The sequence below is a fragment of the Erpetoichthys calabaricus genome, chromosome 13, assembly GCF_900747795.2.
Source record: "Erpetoichthys calabaricus chromosome 13, fErpCal1.3, whole genome shotgun sequence".
Taxonomy (NCBI): Eukaryota; Metazoa; Chordata; class Cladistia; order Polypteriformes; family Polypteridae; genus Erpetoichthys; species Erpetoichthys calabaricus.
In genome coordinates, this window is record NC_041406.2 from 312,343 (window position 1) to 328,320 (window position 15,978).

The 15,978-nt window shown below is 56.4% G+C and overlaps 1 protein-coding gene across 1 annotated transcript; it reads right to left on the reverse strand.

Annotated features, from left to right (window-relative positions):
- Nucleotides 1-281: 281 nt before the first annotated feature.
- On the reverse strand, nucleotides 282-14,171 carry azi2 (5-azacytidine induced 2). Its single transcript, XM_028817841.2, has 8 exons — nucleotides 14,013-14,171; nucleotides 11,420-11,649; nucleotides 11,085-11,201; nucleotides 9,552-9,651; nucleotides 8,042-8,163; nucleotides 4,323-4,372; nucleotides 2,206-2,336; nucleotides 282-726 (listed from the first exon to the last, which is right to left on the reverse strand). Exons 1-8 carry the CDS (start codon nucleotides 14,047-14,049, stop codon nucleotides 437-439), a joined length of 1,077 nt encoding a protein of 358 aa, XP_028673674.1. The 5' UTR covers nucleotides 14,050-14,171; the 3' UTR covers nucleotides 282-436.
- Between the last annotated feature and the right edge of the window lie 1,807 nt (nucleotides 14,172-15,978).

The window sequence follows — 15,978 nt, forward strand, 5'->3', positions numbered from 1 at the left end:
GGCCCCGGCTGGCCGACTTCCTGCTTGTGCTCCCCTCTCGCCGTCTTTGTCATTGTGGTTTGTCACCCGCAGGCTGAAGGCGGCCCACCAGCGTGTTGCTGTGCCCGCCTGCTGCTGCTTCGCACCTCGCGCTTCTTTTTCCTCCTCCTTTGCTGCAACTGTCACCTCGGTGCAGATGGGCATTATCATGGTCACATGGGAGGTGGCAGGCAGCAGTGCTATTGGGTGCCCATCAGCTCAAGCGCCCCCCCCCCCCCTTACCCCAAACAAAGCCCACCACGTTTGTTCTTTCTCTAATTTTATATCCTGCAAAAGAAGGAAAGGAGGAAAGTCACCAAGTGGAGACCCCTGGAATGTCCCTCAGGAGCGGGCATCTCAAGCACGACGCTTTGGTGCCCCTGGGGTCTGCCCAGAGCTGGAAACACAATGGCGTCCTTCAGAAGGGGTCCTGTGGGTACGTGGCATGGTCACACCGTGGCGCAAGACCCCTCGTGTCCTCCCAGAAGCGCACGTCGCTGGGCCTCGGTGGTCTCTCCTCTAAAGCGTCTCTGGCATACGGCTGGTGCTCCTGGGCACTGGGGCTGCCCACCGGACTTAACCTTCGGTGGGCCCAGGCGGACTGGGCCAGCGGCTCAAAGGAGGAGCCCAAGGGTCTCAGTGCGGCCGTCGGGAGTCGCCTGCCATCCCCTTCGACGTCGTCGAGGCACTGGACAGGAAACGAGTAGGCTGAGGGGGGAGAAGAAAAGGGAGACGAGACCTTACTGAGGAAGAGGAGCCAACAGCCGGCCATCCATCCAAACGCGTCCCGCCCACCAGGAAGATGGCAAACCTTACAGGAGTGACCGGGCACAGGACCAGCAGCGCCCATTGATGCCCAGGCAGATACTTGGGGCTTATGGTGATGATGCCACTCATCCACGGGCCAAGCAGAGTCCTGCCAGGCAGCGTATCTCCAATGGCACCTGGCCTCATGTCGCCAGCCTTCAAGGCTCCACCTGCTGCTGCACCACAGGGGGTCCACTGCCCAAGCCTGATGTCTTAAGGACCCTCCCAGGCAGCTGCCATCCCAATGATGCCCACATAATGTAAAATAAAGGGGCACACGACAGGTAGTGGGGTCAGGGACAGCTGTGCCCCTCAAATCAGTTTTACCCAAAACAGCACCGCCGTGCCCACCCTCCTTGTCAGCAGCTGGCAGACTCGTCCTGTCGGGTCCACGAAGCCCAGTGCTAGTGCCACACAGTCAGCGGGCCCCTCAGCGACACCAAGACGAGGGCGGTGGGTTGCCCGCCCTTCCATTTTCTACCGTTTAATTGGCTGGATGGGAGCTTGTGGGGTCACTAGGACAGGGCAAGGGTGGGCCTGGGAGGGTCAGCTGTGCTGGACTTTAGGGGACACACAAGTCGATTCAAGGCTGTGGATGATGGGCATACAAAGGGGGGGGGGGGGGGCAACCCAAAGATGGCAGCACACGGTGAGGGCCCAACCCATGCAGCATGGCCACCAAGGGGCGGTGGGCACACATTGCTTGTGCGGAACAGTGGGCAGCCAGGATTACACCAGGGATGCCGGAGGGCACAGCAGTCTGCGGACAAGTGACAACATGTGACAAGATCAGGGCTGCCTCATCATCATCATCAAGAAGCAGCAAGGCAGGGCCATTTGACAGGAGGGGACCAGTGAGGTGATGGAGGACACATCAGCTGATTTGGGACATGCAGTAACGCACTGGCATCAGACGTCAGCCAGGTAAAAATGGGCACCAGTCAACATGGCCTGGCACCTCCCACACACCTGTCAATTTTTCAGACAGCCTTTGCAAAGGTGGCCAGAAGTGCCCTTTGGCAGATTGACCGCTAGACAATGCCCACCTGGCTGGAGGTTCTCATGGGCACAGCACTGGGCATGTGAGGACAGTGGCAGGCTGGCTGTGTGGTGCCCAGCTGCTAGATGACACACACGTGAAAGGCCAGTGACCAGACGGGGTCACCACAGTGGCAGCTGACGTGTGCAGGAAGGTCACGGCTTCAAAGTGTGAAAGTGACACAGGCATCATGCAAAGTCGGGCACCGCGGTTTATTGCATGTCACCCTGTGATAAAGCCAAAGTGGCAGGACGGTGGCACCTCAGGGTGCAGAGCCAACCAGCACAGAAACTACAAGCTCAACGGGCACACACGCTTCACCCCCCAGCGCCCCCACTCACCTCTGCTGCCATCTGCTCCGTGCCCCTCGCCCCTCAGCTTCCTCACCACGGCTGACTGCTGCTCAGTCACGGCATACAAGTGTGCCATCTCACTCCGGAGGTCCCGGTAGGCCTGTAGCAGTGATGCCATCCTGAAATAGGCAAACAAACATGTCAGTGCCACGTGACAGGCTGGGGGTCACGTGTGCCATGAGGAGCTCAAGGCAGGTGACATGGGTGGCACACTCACTGGCACTTCATTACTAGAAACACAGCACCCATTCCTCCTTTGGCTTTCTGCTCTTGACTCTGGTAAAGTGAGTAGGGATCTAGAGATGCCAGCCTGGGCACGGCAGGTGAGTGGCAGGAGTGCCTAGTTGAGCACCCACACTGCCCCAGGGTGTGACCAAATTAGACAAAGACCCCTCTAGACCATCGGGGCTTAACAGCAGTGCCAGGCCACAGCAGCCCACCTCTGCAGCAAAAACCAACAACTGGGCACAAGATGGCACCGCACACTGGGTGGGTGGCAGTCCCGGTGAGCCTGGACACAGGTGGCGGTGGACACAGCAGGTCCTCACTGAGCGGGGCCAAGTCCACCCCAGTGCACGTTTGGTTCAAATCCCCCTCACTGATCATCTCCAGTGCCACCCACCACAATTCAACTGCCATGTCAGGCATAGGCAACAAAAAGCGGGCACCCACCAGGTGGGTTTAACAACACAAACAGTGAGATGCCCGGCCAAATGTCCAGATGGGCACGCCAAACATTCAGAGCAGTGAAGGAGGAAAAAGAAAAAGCCGGGCAGCGCCCTGGGCACAGTAAATGCTACAGTGCCATCTAGTGGCCATCACTATTCACTGCCAATGCCCAGGACTAAACGGGTACAGCTGGGCTGCTGACCTTAAACGGAGGTGTAAAACCACCATAACCCAGGAGGTGCCACTGCCCTCTCCTCACCTCGTGCCCACATAAGCTGCCAGGCACATGCATCTCACCAACTGAAGGACTCTTCAGGCCAGCTGTCAATGCGGGTCAGATGTTGGGGTGACCACAACAAGTCCTCAATGCTGCCCCTACATTTCGTGCCAACCGTGTGTCCCTTGCCATCCAGCTCTTCTTTGGGCGAGTACCTGCAGGCACGAGGGGGCTCTGGTAGGACTAAAGACCAGCGATGCCACTGCTGTAGCAGCCACTGTTCCCAGGTGGGCTGCCCACTCAAACTTGTGATGCTCGGGGATGGAGGAGGGCAGTGAACAGGCCAGGCCCTGAACCTGGACCCTCGTGTGCCCGTGCAACCACCACAACCCTTTAAAAAGTCTTCACTAAAGACAGGATTCCAGGCATGCGTCATGCCAGCTGGCTTTAGAATGTCAAACTGGCCTTGGTGGACAAGGGTCACCGTCTGGCGGGTCCGTCTGCTGCCCTCCCAGTTCACTCAAAAAATCACAGACAAAAGACCAGCGTGAAAGCTGGCAGGCTCTGCAATGGCATCACTTACTGGTACCGACCTATGCCAGCTCTGAAGTCCTGTCAGACGGGCACCAAGCACAACATGCAGCCACTCGGGCAGTGAGGGATGAGCAAAGGGGGCACCCCAAAACATGATATCCATGACTGAAGCTGAACAAGCTGTACCACGGCCATGCCAACATCCCTAAGGTACACTTAACTCTTGGCATCGCATTGCTCAACTCTTTACTTCATCAACTTCCAGAACCCCTGCCAGGGTCCCATCTACTGGAATGCCCCATTAATGGGCTCTGGAGACCCCCACCCATCCAAGCTCTCCCTGGAATGGGCAACCTGGGTGCGAATAGTGGAAATGTGCTGCCACCTGCTGGCTAGCAGGTCCTGTGCCCTCTAGTTTTCTGGCATGGCTTGGCACCTTCTACCCCCTATTAGGTCCTGTGATACCACATCTGCCAGTGTGCTCACCTCTCCTGTGAAACTGAACCCTGCCTTGTGCCAGTGTCCTGGATGAACGTTAATGCCATTCAGCAGATGGCAGAATACTGAGTCAAGGTGGGCAGACTGAACCTCAGGGCCCACCTCAAACGTCTATACCCGAGACATATGGCATCCAGCGAGCTTGGCCAGACGTTCATAAATTTAACGCAGGTGGTAGTCAACATACCCAGCGTCCTCCACGGTGCCCTCTGGCTTCTCGTCACTTCCGTGGATTACCTGAGGAGGAGAACAACAATAAGAGATGAGGCCAGAGGACAGCCCACAATGTGCCCAGGCAGTGCCCCCCTCCTTTAGTGGGCACAGGACGCCATTAAGGCTCATTGCCCCCACCAGTTCTCAACCAAGCCGCCAGCACTCCTGGCACGCTGTCATTCTGTGCTTGGGTGCTGAAGTAAGCTCTATGCCATCTCCCTGTGCCCAGGGGTCACGGCGCCCTTACTTATTTGGGCTCTCTTTTCCCAGCGATGTTAAAACAGACAGAGCTTGGCATGACGTCAAGGGTGTGTCTTGGGTGAGGTGCAGCCATCGCTCGATTGTGGACTGGCATTTTCCTGGCCCCAGTCCCTGCATCACACAGGTGCCCATTTATACCCGTGGGCAGGGCATTTCACACCAGCGATCAAGAACGACCACAGCACGTCCACCAGAGGGCACAGGGGCTTGACCAGCCTCGCTGGTGGACGTCAGGACACACGAAGAGCTGCATCGCGGACACAGGAGAGGGAGGAGCACAAGGACAGAAGCACAGCATCCCCCCTGCCAGGCTACAACAGCCCCTAGGGACCCCGAGTCAGCAGTCGTCCAACAATCTGCCATACAACAGGAAAACTCTGCCCATCTGGTGATCAAGTGCTGCCACCTAGCAGCCTGGAGGTGCTGCATCCGCTCACTACAGCACAAATCCCTGGCAAATACCAAGTGCCCTGCAATGATATAATATATGGCATTTCTCCACCCACCTCCTTCTCCCACCTGTGCAGGGCATCTCTTGCCAGTGTGCTCTTCTTATTTTTTAATGAATATCAGCTGGGCACCCATTCACAGAGCACACCCATGAAACTGAGCAGCCAGCATTGGTCACTTGAGACAAAGCCTGCTTGAGCAGAAGAAATGGGGGGCAACTCGAGACGCTCTGAACTATGGCAGCTGAGGGCAAGGAGATGAAAAGGGCAATGCCAGGCATCCTTCACAGCTTCATCAAAAGCAAGCATGCACACGAGCTGGCACCTCCCACAAACCTGAATGCCTACTGTTGGCATATGGGTATGAGGCTGGAGCAGTGGGCATACCAGGGGGCACTGTAGTCTTGGGGTGGCCAGCTGGATCGCACCTCATTAGCTATGTGCCCGTCTTTCATTGGTCAGACTTAACACAAGAATTTTGGAGATCCCCAGCCAAGTAATGCCAGTCCAATGGTGCCAACATTACTGCTTGCAAGCCCACTTTGTGCCACCAGAGCTGGACGGGCTCACCATGTGGACAGCGATGCCTACCTCAGATATGACCCGCTCATCTATAAGGGACAGAAGCGGGCAGACAAACTGGCATCACAGTGCTCCCCTTGCCCCTTGACTTAAATATGATGTGAGGCACTGGGCCAGGCATGACTGCGGGCATACACTAATCTCTAACTTCAGTCAAAGGACATCCAAACAGGATGTGTGCCAAGTGAGCCCAAATAAACAAGTGCATGCCATCCGGGCGAGTGCCCACCCTGCGCTTGGTGTAAGGGTGGGTGCTGGAGGTCCATAATCAGCGACATGGTGGCGCTGTCGACAAGATGCAGACAAATGCACACCACTCTGAAATGGCACAACTGCCCAATTGGTGAATGAGGGTCAGTCTGGAATGGCACACAAGAAACCCTGGCATTGCCACAAGGACATGAATCAGCTGGGCAGTGGGTGCCCATTTTGAAAGGCCTGGTGCTCACGTTGAGCCACCCTCTTCCGACTATCCTGCACCGTGTGTCTGGGCGCTGCTGCCGCTGGCACCTGTAAATGCAGGGCAAAGACTTCCAGCAGCAGGCTACGTCAGTTACGTCCCAAGCTCCTGCCACAGGAATTAAACAGCCTCTTTGTGCTCGTGCCATACTTAAAGATGCCACCCAGTCAGGCCCTTCTCACACTGCTGGGTTTCTGTGGCAAGATACCCAAACAGTGGAGTCCCAAGTCAGGGTGGTAATGGTGCCAGTACTGATGCCCATCACATGCCTGGTCATGATGTAATAAATGGTCTGTATGGCAGCTCTCATACTGCAGACCCTTCCACTGGGCACAGTGCCAAGTGACCGACTGTGCCAGTGATGACCCTGCTGACATAGACACCTGCCCTACAGACGACAAATTCATGGGGGCAAAACCTCTTGATGTCAGCGCATCCAATAAAATGGCAGGGGGCCCTGGGGGGCCAGACCGATCCATTTAGGTCACCTAGCTGCCTGCCGCTCCTCACCAACCTCCGACAGCTCAGCAGGAGCTCAGCGGCACCCGGGCAGGGCTGTGCCACCCGTGGCGGCACGCAGGTTATGTAAAGTAACAAATTCAGCCGCCATGTGCTGCTTTTCACGCTGCATTCATAAGCACCTCGAGCTGCATTTGTAAATCGGTTAACGAGCGAAGAAATCAACACTTCATGACAAAGAGCCTTAAAGGGCCCAGCGTCAACTCGGGGGTCTCCAGGGAGCGCTGCCGAAACCTGCTGGCGGAGACGGAGACAAAAAGGAGCTCCAGACACGGCTCGCTTCATCATGGCCTGCCCTGTGCCCGAGTCCTTGGAGCAGGACCAACCAAGTGGACAGCGTCCAGGGGGCACCGTTTCTGGAACCTTCTTTAGTGGCCTGACAGGAAATGCAAAGGGACGTTGGGAGTCGGTGCCGAGAACGAAGCGCTTCTCCAGCTGGCACGTCAGTCCTCCCCAAGGAAAGGTGGCACAAAGGGCACCTTCAGAGCCCGTCTGCCTTTGCCTTCTTGTTGAACGGCTTCTTTAACTTCTTAGTCAAAAACCAAATCATGAGGGGCAAAGTGACCAACAGCTGACCGGCCAAGTGGACACCACGGAGATCCCGGTGTCCCCACTGGCTTCGGTTACAGCAAAGACTGTAAAGCAAAAGCCAAGGCCTGAGAAGCCCCTCCTGGAGAAATCTTGCCCAGGTGGGGCACAACAAGCACCAGGCTTGATTTAAAATGCTGCCCTGCTTTGTGGCACTACCAGTGCAGGCACTCAGCACTTCACCACCCAGAATGCACTGCGTAAGAGAGCAACACTCGCAGTGACACCTGATGGGCCTGGCCTCATGCAGGCAGTGGACACTACAAGCCACTCACAAATGCCAGTCTGCCTGCTTGGCACTGCCACCTCCCGCACACACCTGTGCTGCCTGAGTGGTCCCTCCCCAGTGTTCTTAACATGCTGCCGTTTCTCAGACTCCTTTTTCTCTCAGTCAGGATTGGTCTTCTAGCACTGGGTCCGCATTCAGCGCTGCGGGCTGTGCCAGTCACACGTTGTGGGTTGAGGGCACACGACAGCACTGCTGAACAACTAGAAACATCAAAGAAGAAAGTCACATCTGCTCAAAACGAGGATGAGGAGGAGGCATCGTCATGCAGGCCTTTTGTGTGGAGTTGGGCACCACCTAGTGGGCACAGAGGGAGTAGCAGCTCGAGGGCCTGCATTTATCAGCATCACCCGCTGTTCAGTGCCAGACGCGCTGCCCTGCACACTCAACAAGCCAACGGGGTGCGATGCCCTGCTCGTCTTTAACGGCTAGAGCCCTTGGCCCACATGTGATGGACCAAGAGCATGCGTGGCCTTGGTGAAGGCCATGCCACCACCCTGCTTTGGGCACCTTCAGTGAATGCACCCCCCTGCTGCCCACCCACTCACCTCGGCTTTCTGCCGGAGTCGGCTGCACTCTGCTCGGAGAATGTCGAGCTGCTGCTCCAGGGCGTGGACCTTCACTTCGCTGCTCACTTCGGGGTCCGGCGCCACACTCAGCTTGGTCATCACTGCAAGACAGGCACACGTTCAGAGAGGAGAGCCCCGCCATAGAGACCCATGAGGCTACAATTAGGGGGCCGGTGTCACCTGATGGCATCGGTCATTCATCGCACTCGTACAGCCAACACTGTCACGTGTGCCAATCAACATGGAGCACAGAGCCATCTTCAAAGGCACCCTGTCACGGTCAATGACCATCTCCGTGTCACTATGGCCATTTATTTGGAAGACCACCCTTTCCTGAAGGCCCCTTTGGGGAGACGAGCACCAGCAATCATTCCAATGGGAAGACACCTGATGGGGGTCCACAACTGGTGTGTTAACGGTACAAATCCACAGAAGACCCACGGGCACCGGGGCCACAGGCTCGAGCCAATTAAACACCAGTGCCCGTGTGTGGTGGGATAGGCTGCAGGTGCGTGGGTGTCGAGACATCACAAGTCTTTGGGGACCTTGTGACGGGTGGTCTGTGGCACTGTGCTGCCCCATGTAGCTGCAGGCTTCAAGTGGGTGCGCTTCACGCATGGGCCAATCAGGAGGCTGTATGCTGCCACGGAGGAAGTGGCTCCTCACACCTGCGCCCAATCAGAGAGCAGATATACAAAGAGCATGCTCAGGTCAGAGGGGAAGGAAGCCTCAAGACCCGTGAGAGGAGCCCCGTGCCAACCAAGTGCCAGCTTGGGCCTTGCCAAGGAGCGGCGTTCCAGGGGCCGGTTAGCCCCACTGAATAACTGAGTGCAGCGGGCACGGCCACGGAGGAGTGGGTCTCTCCGTCTGGCCAGAGCCATGTGGGTGGCTATGACGGGGCTCAGGTGACGAAGCCCACGGCTGTGTGTGCGAGTTACTGAATGGGTGAGCCTTGGGAAGGAAGAGGTGGGCTGGGACCATCCTGCAGTAAAATGAGTGGTAAGGTCCAATGACTGCTGGCACCACGCTTTAATCTCCACTGGCCCCTTTGGTTTTTATTTACTGTGGATGGCGCCCCTGCAATCGTGGCACTCTTTGTTTTGCCCACCCCCTTGCCATGCGCCAGTCTCCTCATCCACCGGTTCAGCCAGTTACGACCAGTCGGGTTCAAAGGGAGCCAAGCCGCACCGTCACAGACCCGTCCTCAGTTGCTTCAGGTGAACCCTGACTGAGTGACCACACGCACGTCACTAGAGCAAGAAAGGCAAAGAGACCACCCGAGTGGGCTTCAGACCACCAGCCCTCGACTCTCAGGATTTCAGCTCGGGTGTTTGTCTTGGGAGGGGCATCCGTGCAGCTCCCATACTTGGCATGAAAAGGGCAGAGCAGACTGTCCTGTCCCGTGACATGGAAGGATTGTCACAGAACAGCCCCCCCCCCCCAAAAGAATTAGGGTCAAAACTGCGAGCCAATGACACAATGGCTGTACCTTGATGAGTGTCCACCTCCGAGCGCAGCTGCAGCAGCTCCACTTCCTTCACTTGCAGCTGCTCCGTCAGGCTCTGCTCCAGCGCCAGCTTCTCCATTTTCTTTCACAAGGAGACACAAACAAATTCATCAGTTCAGGGGCGTTCCATACTGGGGGGGCATTCCATACCGGGGGGCGTTCCATACCGGGGGGCCCCCAGCCCGCCATTTCTCAACAACAAACCAAAGCGCACACTGCCTCCCCACAGCGCACCGTCCTAACTGCTTGTGTGCCTTTGCATTCGGCCCCACGACCCCAAGATGGGCATCCCAAGTGAGCAGATCTGGCAGACCACCACTGCGTCTTTAAAAGACGGACGATAAACGGCTGCTTTTGAGGGTCCTTTGCCAGCTCTGCCACTCTTATCTGGCCGCTTTGGCCAAACGCAGAGGTCTGAGGGTATACAGGGTGAGCCAAAAACAAGTGGTGCCGCATCTCAAACGTTTAATCACACGGCGACACAAGAAAGGGCCCACAAAGCGAACGAGTGATTTACAAATGACGCCTTCCAGGAGGTGGGCATCATCAGTGAGACTCGCGTGAGGTGGGGGGTGTTTAGCAAGATCAGGCGAACGTGAAGACCACCCGACATGACAGAAGAGGGAGATCAGCACGCTGTCCATATGAGCTGCTGCTGCTCCAGGCGCCCACCACATCCGTTCTCTGGCATTTCAATGTGACGTTCTGAAGTGACGGTGACCGTTGTGGGCCTACAATGGCAAATTGTGCAGCGGCGCCCTAAACTGTCACCCGTGTGCTCACTGTGCAGGGGTCTCTGATGAACTTCACGAGGGTCGGTTTCAGCCCAGTAGTCAAAGTTTTGCTTATTTACACAACTATTCAAATGGCGATGTGATGTTACATGACAATGATGGCATCTCGATGAATGGTTGGCAGAACGTTGGCACACAACTCTCTACACCTCTCCCAGTCTCTCGGTGAGTTCCTGCACTGCCACCATTTTGGATGGATGGAAATGAAGGTCCTCATGAAAAACCAAAGGCCTGAGGCAGACAGGTGCTGAACGTCCAGCCGACTGCAGAATGGATGCCCTTACAGCGGGACGGTTTTAGACACTCGTTCGTTGCTTGGTGCGGCCTGAGGACAGCCTGGAGATGTTCTGTTCAATGTTGTACCCGTCTGTCTACATTTAGAATGGTTTTCTGATTTGGGACGTCACCGGTAGGCGGAAGGCCGAAGTGCGTTTGGAAGGCGAGTGGCGTAGTGACGATGGATTCGTTGTTTTTGAAGAACGCTTCGACAGCAACAGCACCGTGCCCACTGGACCAAGGCGTGCAACCGACTAAAAACGACAGGGACCCCCACCCACCTCGCCCGATGACCTTGAGAAAGGGGGTGCTTCACTTTGGCTCACCCTGCACATTCATCAGGAAAGTGGACTTGAACCCAATTCCAGTGCGAGTGGCACAGTTGCTCTCTGGGCTCTAGCTGGCACATCGGTGCCCTCCACCCCACTCTGTACCCACTGCTCACCACCTTCTCCAGCTCCACTTCGAGGTCAGCTTTCTCGACGTAGATTCCCTGGAATGCCAGGAAGGCCTTGTTGACATACGCGGGTCCTTCGGAGACGGCTTGATCCGAGAGGATTACCTGGGGGGGGACACACCATAAAATGGGGACATCAGAACTCAGCAATCCGATACAAACCCCGCCCCCCACGCCCAGCAGGCCACTCTACCTGTCGGGGCCTGTCACATGTCACAGGTGGCCTCACGTAAAGCCATCAGCCAAATAGCCAGGAGTGACAGTAACAACGTGCAGGGCAGAGTGTGGCCTGGGGGCAGTGCCAGCCTGGCTGGCTGCTTTACCTGGTGCTCCAGCTGCCATATCCGCCTTTTCAAGGCCGTGTTTTCTTTCTCTGCCACCTGGAGACGCTTCTTGATGTCCTCATAGGCCGTCACCAGTGCAAAGTGGGATGCGATGGACTCGTCCCCCGAGCTGCGGGACACCGGGCTCTCCTTCAGCGGCTCCAGCAGGCCATCTGCCGTCTCGTGCTTCAGGATGCAGATGTCATCGTCTAGCGATAGAAACTCCATGACTGCCGAGTTCAAAAGACAAAGCACAGAAAGGAAGGTCACAGCACGACCAGTGGTGGGCCGTCCGCTGAAGGCGGGCATGACCACAGGATCAGAGTCAACACGGCGTTAACGACGACCCACCCAACGGCATCAGCCCTCTACCCTGGAGGTGCCACTCTGTTGCACGTCAGCCCCTCGCCTTGAACTGCCAGCCTGCTGCGAGGCCACCTGTCACCCGTTTACATTCTTTATCAAGGGCAGGTGCTGCAGACACCACAGAGGTACGATGACAGGTGCCAAGGACCGTCAAGTAAAATAAGCACACGTCACGCCCAGTCAGGCCTGGCAGGGAGTGTGCGCCGCAACATTAAAATCATAATAATAATAAAAAAGGAGAACGCGGGCTTCACGATAAACACAACAAGACGTCACACGCCCGGTTTATGGGGGTGCCTGCAGAAGTGTGCCGCTGACAGGTGACTTGGCAGGGAGAACACCACTTGGCACGCTTCTCCTGGTGGCCACTCTGGACTTTCATACCCACACACTGCTAGATGATGACCTCTGCTCTGCCATCACATGAGCGAGGGTCCCTGTCACAACAACCCCACAGCGCCACCTTGAGGCACGAGCAGCACTTTCAATCGTCTGAGTGCCAGATGCTGACGTGACCTGACTTGGCAGCAGGGACACCGGGAGGGCACATCTGTGTAGCTCACCGGTCGCCACCCAGACGACGACTGAAATACGCAGGAGTAACGGAGAAGGAAACGTGCCAACCAAACGAGCCCACGCAGGAGGAGACGGCAGGCAGGCAGACAGGGCCAGCAGTCTGGTGTTCTGCTAAGAAAGAGAACCTGGCAGGCAGGCAGGGCACTGCCAACAACCCAATGGCTCTCAGCACGTCAGTCACCTGCCAAGCCACAAATACCATCTAATCACTGAAAGGCGCTATATACAGCAGCCAGTTCCACAAATCCTGTCACCTCAGCCTTCAGCGTGTCACTGTCTGGTCACAGGGTGAGGCTGCCAGTCCTTGCAGCGGTCAGCCACTTTACTTCTCGTTGTTCAATTTGCCGTCCTTCTCGTGGTCTTCGTTTTGTGCACTCAGGGAAGGCCAGAAGTGCGAGATGAGCATTTACAGAAAATGGACCACCACGTGTTTAGTGGTCTCCAACTGATTCACCCTTCTGTCCCCTTCTTTTGAAAATCAGACAGCAAGCAGAGCAGACAGACTCGGGTGCAGCCACAAATGAGCCAAGGGAATAAGAACTGGGCAGAGTCAGGCCATCAGCGAGCGGCCGGTGGGCTCCAGTGGGGTTACAAGTTTCTCTATCTGTCCTTTTTTAGGCTACTGTGCCAGCTGCACAGGTCACCTGTTAGACTGAAAACTGCTTTGCGTGTTCTTAGTACATACAAGGCATAATAAACCCCTTGGGGTGAGCGCGTCAGGGGTGATGCCCTTAGGTGGCAGTGACACTCTGCTGAATTAACTGTGCTGAGGGGGCAGGCAGACCGGTAGGCCGCCAATTATTATGCGCTAAGGCAGCTACTCGGTGAGTTTATTACCGTAAATGTCTGACGTGCCATCTGTTGAAATGACAAATGTCATGCATCACAAAATATTTTCCAATAGATGGTGCACTGCAGACACTGTTTGTTACGTGGATTCCTTTGATTAGACTGGCAGCGCCCACAGCTCGCTAGTTAAGAAAAGTTTAAAAGACACAAAGTCCTCGAAAGGTTTAAAGCGAACACCTCGATCAGGACGAACCTCTTACAAATAACGCCAGAAGGTCAACGTGACATCAGGAAAGCTTGGCAGAATTGAAAACGAAAAGCACACACTCACGCATTTCGCAAACCTGGTGCTGTTTTCTCGGGACGGACACCAGGAAAGGCGCACCTGCTGTGGCGAGGCCAAGGAAGAGCGACGGCTGACTGGGCCAAAAACCCGACACTCCACGGGACTGAGCCGGCGAAGCCCACTAAAAACTGACCAGAGGACTACACAGCTCCGAGAGGGCGCAAAGACAGTCGGGACGGAGGACCCTGGACTGTGCCTGCCCGACCGACTGAAAAGACGCCGCGTCACTAAAGAGCAAGACGGCGGGTGAAACCTTAAAGACAAGCCCCGCGCGGCAGCTCGCGGCCTCTCATCGATACCGTGGCTCATTCGGGTCCCCAGAGCTCCAAAACAAACCGTACAGCCGTCCGTCCTTCCGGCCGAGGAAACTGAAAGCGAAAGGAATCTCTGCTCCTCTTTCACCCCCTGCGCTCGTCCTCCGTCCATTAACTAACTAACCGACCGACCGGCCGCGGCCTCGGACTCTCCGCTCCCGCTCTTTGTAGCTCACACACGCCTCCCCTGCCCGGGACTTACTGGCGGCCGCGCTGCTCTCGCTCTGCTGAAGTTTCATCGACTCGTCACCTCTTCATCGGCAGCAGGCGTTCTTAACGCGGATCGCCAGAGCAGAACCGCCATCCTCACAGCCTCACCAACACGGCTTCGCTGGTCTCTGCCCCACAGAGCAGGAAGTAAACGACGCACATCGGCGGAAGTTTCCCTGGCAAGTGAGCCGGAAGTCCCGCCCAGCCATTCGGCGCCGCCGCGCGAGTGACGTCAGCGCGAGGTAGGAAGTTCACGAGGTCGCAGATCGGCTTGTGGGAAAAGCAAATGGCGGCAGGAAAAGTGCGAGCGACGGGCTGCGTTTGTGGCACATTCAGCCGTCATGTTTGTAAATGTGGACCGATGATTGGAAGAAGCCATTAAACAATCACGTGAGTTCAGCTGCTCCGTCCTGTAATAGAAGACTTGCACAGAGCCTGTCCGATGGATTCAGCTGAAGTGGTAGCCGCAAGCATCGAGGGCTAAAGGAGTCCATCCACCTCTGGAGCCGTGCTGAGGAGCCGGAAGTCACATGAGCCGGGGGGGGGGGGGCAGCAGCGCATTGCCGCTCCTGCCACACGACAGATCAGCTCGGGGTCCCGGTTGGCAACCCTCCCAGGCAGACCTCCCTCTGGAAATGACTGCCGCCGCCAGGTGTTAGGTGGGCGTCAATAACGAGGCTCCTGTGAGTTGGATCACCCTCGGGTAATCGTGCCACCCGTGTAGGTAATGGGCCTCATTCAAGACCCCATGAGCAACACAGAGGCACACCGGCGGTGCCCAGGGACCCTCCGAAGTGACACACATGAAGGAGCCCGGCCCTCGTCTCAGGTCCCAGGACAGGGAGCAGGTGCAGTTGCAAGCCATAGTTGGGAAGGGAGGGTGGTGGCATTAGGGGCTGTCTAGACGGTCGACACAGAGAGGAGGGTAGCAGCGCCACTCGGCTTTATCACCCACTGCGTTCAATTCAACTACCGGCAAACATGTGGACGGCGGTGTGTGTGGAGAGCGGACGCTTCTAGAAACAGAAGATCACCTGCCGAAGGACGGACTGGGGGGGGGGGGGGCGTTGAGGAGGAAGAGCAGGAGACATTGGGGTGAAGTCACGTCCAGGGAGCGTTTAGAGGAAGAAGCGCCTCCAGGACAGGGCCGGGCGACTTCGTTTAAAGTCGGGGTCGCCAGTGTGTGAAGAGCACGACGTGCGCCAAACGAGAGGGGTTAGAAAGTGGACTTGGCATTTCATCACAAAGAAATTCACATGAAATGATAGAGGGTAGAGCTCCATGTTGGCCGTTTGAAACTGGGAAATGCCAGTCTGATGAGGGCACAGCAGTAGCAGGTTGGGAGTCTGTGCCCGCACCCACCACACGACGAACCCCCTGGATTGGGCAGCGGGCACAGCCAGGGTTCAAATAAAGCGGCGCTGGTGAACATTTTGGAGGTCAGCGTTTGATTACGGCTGAAGCTTCACGGTCGTGTTTGACTCCTGCTGCAGACGGACAAGACGAGGACCCACTTAGGGGGCACTTCTAATAGAAGGACCTGCAGGGATTGGCAAACGCGTTTACTGCTCCGTGTCATGGCGTCGGATCTCTTCCTCCTCGGCGCCCAGAAAACCACTGGAGTTAAAGGAGAACGTGGATTTTAACGTGAAATGTTTAGTGGAGGACCACTTAGGAAAGCCAGCCAGCGAGCGAGTGGGACGTGTGCGTGTGTGCAAATGGAAATACAACGGCATCAACCCCAAAAGAAACTCTGTCCCAAAGCAAAGAGAAAGAAAAAAAGACGCCAGAGCTGCCCCTCCAAAGTCACATGATGCTGACTTCTGAAAGCCCCTCAAGTCCTCCTGTCCACCACACTACCTGGTCACTTGGGGTCCTGTGTGAAGACAAACTTCCTGATGTTTGTGCGAAATTCTCCCATCGCAAGTTTCTAGCTGTGTCTCCGTGTTGTTGATGAC